The sequence below is a fragment of the Rhinopithecus bieti genome, unplaced genomic scaffold (genome assembly GCF_001698545.2).
Source record: "Rhinopithecus bieti isolate Rb0 unplaced genomic scaffold, ASM169854v2 scaffold_14325, whole genome shotgun sequence".
Classification (NCBI taxonomy): Eukaryota; Metazoa; Chordata; class Mammalia; order Primates; family Cercopithecidae; genus Rhinopithecus; species Rhinopithecus bieti.
In genome coordinates, this window is record NW_016807722.1 from 28361 (window position 1) to 37931 (window position 9571).

The window sequence follows — 9571 nt, forward strand, 5'->3', positions numbered from 1 at the left end:
ATTAATTAAAATAAAAACAAATAAATGCAGTTTGCCACTATTTGTTAAATATGCTGTGCCTACAAGGATTTTAAAAAATGGTCACTACTTTTCTTTCATGAAAACTGAAGCTTTCAATTCAGGCTTTACACAATCACTTCAGATTTCTAAGACCAGAGTAAGGTTTGAACATTTTGTCTTTAAAAACACTTTAGCATCTCTTTATCATTCACATTTGCCTGGGTGAAATAATGGCTTGAATAGTTCTTATGAGCATTCACAAAATGCCATACTCTTTCCATTCTCAGAGCATGGGAAAGAAGTTCTGCCCTGGCAAACAAAGGTCAGAGTGAGCATGAGAATTTCCAGTTGATGTGCTTTCTGAATAAAAGAACCAGGGAGTTCTTTTCCTGTAAGGTAAAACCAGGCACATCACTTTTTTTTTTTAATGTACAAGATAAAATTGTGACAGTAAGAAACACAGATCTGCTCATTCCTTTCACAGCCAGAAGAGAAAGAAAGCCAAGCTCTCCAAAAGCAACATCTTGCATAATTTCTGTTGCCCTGACCATGTTCTTGGCAACCTGTGATCTGTGGAAATTTTTCTAAAGGGCAAAATCAATTATTCAGTGACTGACATACGAATAATGAATCCATATGCTGACATTATGTTGCTTTACTTAGTGAGGGGTTTAAAATAAACATCTTACTTGTTATTGGACTGCAGGGGTCTTAAGTAAGTAACAAGAAGAGACTGAAGTTCTTTAGCATATTCTTTTTCAGTGTCCAGGATGTTCTGTAACACCTATGAAAAGAAAAGTCAATATATTATAATCATCAAAATAGTCTAAGGCAAAATGTAGCTTTGATCTTTTAACCAAGTTACTAGGAAGAAAAAAGGTCCTATTTACTCAGGCTACCATTGCAAGCAAGGAACACAAAATCTGAATGCACTTTCTTTCAATCTAGCAAACTACTTTAATTATTGCATGACAACTGGTTATATTGTACAATTCATATGAATAAAATTTTTCAGTTACCCATAACTGAATGGGCCTTGCCATTTACACAGTACTGCTTGGTTATTTATTTCTTGTCAAGACAGGATCTCTCTATGTTGCCCAGGGTGGTCTCAAACTCCTGGTCTGGAGGAATCCTCCTGCCTCAGCCTTCCGAAGTGCTGGGATTACAGGTGTGAGCCTATATCAAACCCCACAGTACTGTTTAAAATGTTTTCGTGTGCTGTAAATCCTTTTATCCTCAGGAAGTTCTCAGTTAGTTAACAAAGAATCATTACTCCTCTTTTATGGAGGAGAAAATTGAGGCCAGCTACCTTAGACACAGAGACTTAATGTCAGTATAATTTAAGGATCACTGTGATATCAAACATCACAAGAGATTTTTGTTTAAGTTATGTTTGTGATAAGACCTTTAGGGAATAAAATCTGAGGATACAGTGAATTTTTAAGCAGAGTTAAAACTATTCTTTTGTTAAAGGCAGAAGGTGCTACCATGAACAATTCAAAGAACAAAGTAGGCTGAAGTGTGAGAAATTTAACAAGAGAAATAAAAAATATCATTATTATTAATCATGTAATTAAAATCCTATAGGCAAAACAACCAATATGGGGGTTCACAATTTCTCTTCTCCCACCAGTTCTAGGGTCATGTCACTACCCATTTCCAAGCCTCTTCTGGTGGCAGGTAAAACCTTCATTTAATACCTAATGTAAATGACGGGTTGATGGGTGCGGTGCAGTGGGCCAGCATGGCACATGTATACCTATGTAACGAGCCTGCACGTTGTACACATGTACCCTAGAACTTAAAGCATAATAATTTTAAAAACCTTCATTTAAGCTCTTAGAGACAACCCAGTTAACATTCTGGTATATTTTCTTTCATATATTCTAATTCATTCAACAAAATCGACTGAGTGCCTACTCTGCCAACTGCTGTGCTGCCCACAGGGAGTTTATACCATATTTGCAGAGACATTAAACAGAGAGTTACAATACAGAGTGAAGCGTCCTTAACTAGGAGAAGTGTATTAGCCTACCAATATGCCAGCCATATACTCACAAGACAATGCATGACGATCTGCTTTTGAAAGGTGGAATGGTCAAAACAAGTGGAGATCCCGGTAATCGTGGGTTTTCTGGGAAACAACTGGAGTGCAGGGTGGTAGTTCTGACTCTGCTGCTGACTGAGAGGTTGCTTCAGTTTAAAACTTTGCTTACATCATCTCAGATTATGATACTGTACCTACCTTGGGGACCATTATGAAGATGTAGTGACACACTGTACAGATAGGTGCTGGGTAAGTGGGAAACAGACCTACCAATTTAAAGGGTTAAAAAAGGGTTTCTTAATAGCAACATTATTAACATTTCAAACCAGATAATTCTCTGTTGTGACGGAATGCCCATATCATTGCCATGACATTGCCAAATGTCACCTGAAAGGCAATATTGCCCCCAGTTGAGAATCACTGGCTTAGAAGAACACAGGATGGCTTCAAAAGCTCGAGGTTAAATTGTAGCCCCTATACCGAGCCACTCATGTCTACTTTCAGTTCCTCTGTTCCTCAGAAACTACCCTCTAAAAGTGTAAATGCAGGGTTCTGGAGGTATTGATGTTCTCAGAAATTAACCCAGTAATGGAATAGAAATATTCCCCTCTATAGAAGGTCCAAGCGCGAGAATGGAAATTAGAAACTACTTTGAGATGAATGAAAATGAAAACACAACATACAAAACCTCACAGGGTGCAGTTAAACAGTGCTTAAAGGAAACTATATATTTATAAATGCCTATTTTAAAAAAGAAAAAAAGACTTTCATTTTTCAGTCTGACATGTAAGGAGCTTAGAAGTCATTACTCCATCGTAACAGGAAGTAAATAGCTAAACAAACTGAAATAAACCATCGTTTTCTCTTAAATCTGTCAGAAAAGTGAGGTCACAGGGAAAACTACTACTCTAAAAATTGGAGAAACAGACAGGCAGATAAAGAGAATCACAAATCACCAGAGCAAAGGTTCACAAGCAGAAGCGTCCACAGGAACCAGCACTAGGATAGAAAAACCTACACTGTAATTGACAAACTTCTGGGGGCTCCAGATGGACAAGTCTGAGAGTTAGGAACTCCAGGGGGGCAATATTAAGACAGCACATCCACAGTTTTGTGAGTTTAAGCTCCAGGTTCTCTCAGTGAAGATTAGAGGAAAATACCCTCATGCTTCAGGCAGAGGGAGGGAAAAAGTTGCCTTTTTGAATATGCCAGAGCACTCTATTCTTCTTAACGAGGTCTGCCCTCAGGAGAAACTATTTTACCAGAGCATAACCTACTTTTTTGTTTGTTTGTTTGCTTTGTTTCTTTCTGTTTTTGTTTTTTGAGACGCAGTTTCACTTTTGTTGCCCAGGCTGTAGTGCAATGGTGGGATCTCGGGTCACTGCAACCTCTGCCTCCTGGGTTCAAGCCATTCTCCTGCCTCAGCCTCCCTAGTAGCTGGGATTACAGGCATGCGCCACCACGCCCAGCTAATTTTGTATTTTTAGTAGAGACAGGGTTTCACCATGTTGGTCAGGCTGGTTTCGAACCCCTGACCTCAGGTGATCCGCCTGCCTCGGCCTCCCAAAGTGCTGGGATTACAGGCATGAGCCACTGCGCCCGGCCCAAGCATAACCTATTGAAGTTTTATCAAATACTAACTATTATGGGAGAAGGTCAATAAGCAACTCCAGCCAGCTCTAGCCTTCCACATGGGGGAAGGAAGATAACCCAACTCCAGTCCTTTCTAGTCATCCTGTCCCACCTAAGGGGGAGAACTAGGAAGCACTGGTGAAGTTCATGGTCCAGGGACACAAGCTCATTAAAAACCGAGACCTAATCGTGGAAATATAGAATGCTTCCCATCCTTCTACACCTTACCACTACATTACTAAAGGATTATTTGCCACAGTTCCTTTACCCAGTACATCATGTCAGGCTTCCAACAACAATTTACAAGGCATATTAAAAGGCAAAAAATATTGTATGAAGAGACAAAGCAAGCACCAGAATTCAAGTCAGATAACACAGGAATGTTAGAATTATCAGACCAGTGTTTTTAAGTAACTGTGATTAATATACTAAGGACTCTAACAGAAAAAGTAGACAACATGCAGGAATAGATGGACATTATAAGCAGAGTGACAGACATTCTAAGAAAGAATCAAAAGCAATGCTAGAGATTAAAACACTGTAACAGAAATGAAGAATGCCTGCCCATGATAGGCTCAATAGTGGTCTGGGCATGGCTGAGGAAAGAATCTTTGAGCTTGAGAATATGTCAATAGAAACTGCTACAACCAAAAAGCAAAGAGAAAAAAGATTGGGGGGAAAAATACAGAAGAGAATACGAAAGAACTGTGGAACAACTACAAAAGGTGCAACATTCACATAATGTGGAAAAATCAGGAGAGGAAAGAGAAAATAATAGAACAAATAATTGAAACAATAATGGTTGAGAATTTACTCAAAATTAGTTAGACACCAAATCACAAATCCAGGAAGCTCAGAGACCAAGTAGGATAAGTGCAAAACAACATTCTAAGCATATGATATTCAAACTCCAGAAAATCAAAAATAAAGAAAAAATTCTTGAAAGAAGCCACGGGAAACAAACAGTTTATCTATACGTGAGTTCAAATAAAAGTTACATCTGACCTCTCCTCAGAAACAATGCAAGCAAGAGGTGAGTGGAGTGAAATATTTAAAGTGTTGAGAGAAAAACCCACTAACCTTGAGTTCTGTATCTTGTGAAATTATCCTTCAAAAGCGAAAGACAAATCAAGACTTTCAGACAAACAAAACTGAGGGAAATTGTCACCATTAGACCTGCCTTGCAAGAAATGTTAAAAGAAGTTCTTCACAGAGAAGAAAAACAATATAGGTCAGAAATTTGGATCTACATAAAGAAGGAAAGAATATTAGAGAAGTGATAAGCAAAGATAAAATAAAACTTTTTTCTTATTTTAATTGACCTAATAGATAACAGTTTATTCAAAATAATAATAGCAGCAATGTATTTGATGATGTGTGTGTATATACTAATGTGTATTTATGTGTAAGTAAAATGAATGACAGTGATCATACAAGGGATGGGAGGTAATCATTAGGAATACTATGTTATTATAAGGTACTTGCACTACCTGTGAATATAGTGTATATCTTTGTATAGTATTATATGAAAGCGAACTGGGACTAGCTATGAGGGCATAGAGCAACCACTAAAAATGTTTATTTAAAGAAATATAATTGATATGTGAAAAAAGAGAAATGGACTCATATAAAACGCTTAATTAAAACAAAAGCAAAAAAATGTGGAAGACAAAAGCGAACAACGAAAAGGGCAACAAATAGAAAACAGTAACAAGTATGGTAGGCATTAATCCACCTATATCAATAATCACTTTAAATGTCAGTGGTCTAAATGTACCAATGAAAAGACAGACATTTTCGGAGTGAATCAAAAAATAAGGCCCCACCATATGCTGTTAATAAGAAATTCGATTTAAATATAAAGACACGACCGGGCGCGGTGGCTCAAGCCTGTAATCCCAGCACTTTGGGAGGCCGAGACGGGCGGATCACGAGGTCAGGAGATTAAGACCATCCTGGCTAACACGGGGAAACCCCGTCTCTACTAAAAAAATACAAAAAACTAGCCGGGCGAGGTGGCGGGCGCCTGTAGTCCCAGCTACTCAGGAGGCTGAAGCAGGAGAATGGCGTGAACCCAGGAAGCGGAGCTTGCAGTGAGCTGAGATCCGGCCACTGCACTCCAGCCTGGGCGACAGAGCGAGACTCCATCTCAAATAAATAAATAAATAAATAAATAAAAAGACACTTATAAACTAAAAGTAAAGGGATGAAAAAGGAGGTATCATGCTCATACTAATCAAAAGAAAGCTGGAGTGGTTATGTTAATTTTAGACAGAACAAACATTAGAGCACGAAAAATTATCAGGGATAGAAAGAGCCATTACATAATAATAAAGAGGTCAGTTCTCCAACAAGACATAACAGTCCTTAATATGTATGTGCCTAAAAACAGAATCAAAATACACGGGGCACAACTTTCATAATCAAATGAAAACTCTTCCATCAAAGTTGTGGTGGAAATGTTCTCCCTTCAATCAATAATAAAAAAAAAAGTAACACTCTAGTTCCTTGTCAGTGCAAATGACAATAAATTTGCTTACTTAACCCACTCTCATTCAAAGACCAGGTGAATAAAGTATATTGATAAATCTGAAAGTATATTGATATATCTAACTTCCCAAAGAATAACAATAACAATTATGAAAAATTGTTAAATAATTTATACAAATTTCTTTATGCATAGCATTTTAGAACTTTTAGTATGATAAATATATTTTGAAACTCTAAGCAGGGCCAATATGATACTGTGTTTTTCAAACATATGTGACAATGGCATCATGTATTTTTTAGGCATTTTATACACATTGGTACTTGCTAATTGCTATTCCAAGAAATGAACAAAAGAAATGAACAAAAGAAACATTTTCTTTGGCTGAGTTATATTTTAATATTATGCCTTTCAGTGAGTACTGACATTAGAAGCAGCTATATAAAAGGCCATTATAGTTGTAAACTATTGTTGTAAACTATAGTTAAAGACATTGTCCAGTATGTTGATTGGCATTCTCGGAGTAAATTCCTCCTGTGATTTAATACTTGGTAAAAAAACAAACAAAAAAAAAAAAATGTGAGGCAAAAACTGCTAGAACTTCAAGTAGAAATAGATAAATCTATTATAGTTGAAACTTCACTACCCCTCTATCAGAAATGGAGAGATCCAGCAAGCAGAAAATCAGTAAGCACATACTAGAACTCAATAGTACCATCAAGCAACTGGATATAGTTGGCATCTATAGACTACTTCATCCAACAACAGCAGATTACATATTTTTCTCAAGCCTACATGAAACATTCCTCAAAATAGACCACATTATGATCCATAAAACGCACCTTAGCAAATTTAAAAGAATAGAAATCATGCCATCTATGATCTCAGACGACAATATAATCAAACTAGAAATCAATAACAGGAAAATACTTGGAGATTAAACAACACATCTCAAAATAACACATTTCTTTTCTAAAAATATATTTCAAAAGAAATTTTAAAATATTTTTGTACTAAATTGAAAATGAAGTATAACATTAAAAATGTGGAATGCACGTGAAAGGCAGTACTATGGTGAGGAAATTAAGCACTGAGTGCACTAGATTAGAAAGAAGAAAGATCTAAAAATAAATATCTAAACTTTCCACCTTAGGAAACACAAAAAGAGAGCCAAACTAAACCTAAAGCCACAGAAAGAAGAAATAAATAAAAATTTTGGCAGATCAATGAGATTTGAAAACAGAAAATCAGTAGAGGAATCAATAAAACCAAAAGCGGCTCTTTGAAAAATCAATAAAATTGGTAGAACTTCATTAAAAAAAGAGAAAGATACAAACTGTTAAGATCAGAAGTGAAATGGCAGGATTATCACTAGAGACCATGGAAATTAAAATATGTTCACAGGAATATTATGAATAACTCTGCCTACAAATTTGATAACCTAGATTAAATGGAGTTTTTTTTAAAGATACAGTCTGCCAACACTCACAAGAGAAGAAACAGATAATCTGAATAGGCCTACATCTAGTAAAGAAAATGAATTGGTAATTAACATCCTTCCAAAACAGAAAGCATTAAGCCCAGATAGGTTCACTGGTAAATTCCACTAAACATTTAAGGAAGAAATTGTATCAATTCTTTACAATCTCTTCCAGAACATAGAAGCACAGAGAATACATACTTCCTAACTCATTTTATGAAGCCAGAATTACCCCAATACCCAAACCAAAGACATTACAAGAAAACTACAAACCAATATCTCTAATGCATATAGTTACAAAAATCATCAACAAAATATTAGCAAATAAAATCCAGCAATAGATAAAAAGAATGCTACAACACAGCCAAGTGTGGTTTAACAAAGTATGCAAGACGAGTTCTACATTCCAAAAAATCACTAATGTAATCTATCACATCAACAGGCTAGAGAAGGAAAATCACATGATCATATCAACAGATGCAGAAAAGGCATTTGACAATATACAACATCCATTCATGATTTTTTTTAATTCTCAGAAAACTAGGAATAATTTCTCAACTTGATAAAGAACAGCTATGAAAAAAAAAAAGAGAAAAAAAGAAAATGAAAACCAACCAACAAACAAAAAAATCCCCGACATCTAACATCATACTTAATGGTAAGAAGCCAGATGCTTTCCTACTAAGATTAGGAACAAAACAAGAATGTTCCCCTCACACCACTCCTTTTCAACATCATATTGAATGTCCTAGCTAACGTAATAAGACAAGAAAAAAATAAAACGTATATACATTGGGAAGAAAGCAATAAAACTGTCTTTATTTGCAGATAACATGATTGTATACGTAGAAAATCTGAATAAATCAAAAAACTTTCTGGAGCTAATGAGTGATTATAACATGGTTGCAAGATGCAAAGTCAATACACAAATGTCAATCATTTTCCTTTATATCAGCAACAATTAAAATCTGAAACAAAAAAACATAATATCATTTAGATTAGCACCCCTAAAAATGAAATACTTAGGTATAAATCTAAGAAAATATGTACAAGATCTATACAAAGAAAACTACAAAACTCTGGTAAAAGAAATCAAAGAACTAAATAAATGGGGAGATACCCTATATTAATGGGTAGAAAGACTCAGTATTATCAAGATGTCAGTTATTTCCAACTTGATCTATAGATTCAACATAATTCCAATCACAATCTCAGTAAGTTATTTTGTGACTATTGACAGATTCAAATTCCAAAACTAAAAACAAAATCAGTATGTTAATATCTGCACTCCCATGTTCATTCCAGCATTATTCATAATAGCCAAAACATGAAATCAGCAGATGCATGGACAGAGAAAATGTGGTATAAAAACACAATGGAGGCTGGGCATGGTGGCTCATGCCTATAACCCCAGCAGTTTGGGAGGCTGGGGAGAACAGATTGCTTGAGCTCAAGAGTTTGAGACCAGCCTCAGCAACATGGTGAGGCCCTGTCTCTACAAAAAACTAAAAAATTAGCCAGGTGTGGTGGTGCACACCTGTAGCCCCAGCTACTTGGGAGGCTGAGGTGGAAGGATCACTTGAGTCCAGGGGCAGAGGTTGCAGTGAGCCAGGATCACACCACTGCACTCCAGTCTGAGTGACAGAGCAAGACCCTCAAACAAAACAAAACTCAATGGAATACTATTATACAAATAATATTTGTTTTGTCTCAAAACAAAACAAAACACAATGGAATACTATTCAATCATTAAAAAGATGAAAATCCTGCCATTTGCAACAACATGGATGAACCTAGAAGACATTATGTTAAGTGAAATAAGTCAGTCACAGTAAGAAAAATACCACATGATCTCATCATATATGTAATCTTTTTTTTTTTTTTTTTTTTTTTTTTTTTTTTTTTTTTTTTTTTTTTTTTT

General features: G+C 35.8%; 1 protein-coding gene across 1 annotated transcript in view; it reads right to left on the reverse strand.

Annotated features, from left to right (window-relative positions):
- The window catches only part of LOC108536649 (rho guanine nucleotide exchange factor 6-like), a gene marked incomplete at its 3' end in the record, with an annotated part of 42873 nt that overhangs the window by 27616 nt on the left and 5686 nt on the right, over positions 1-9571 (reverse strand). The window contains exon 2 of the mRNA XM_017883643.1: positions 690-784. Coding sequence (XP_017739132.1) covers positions 690-784 — 95 coding nt within the window. The remainder of the gene's footprint in view (positions 1-689; positions 785-9571) is intronic.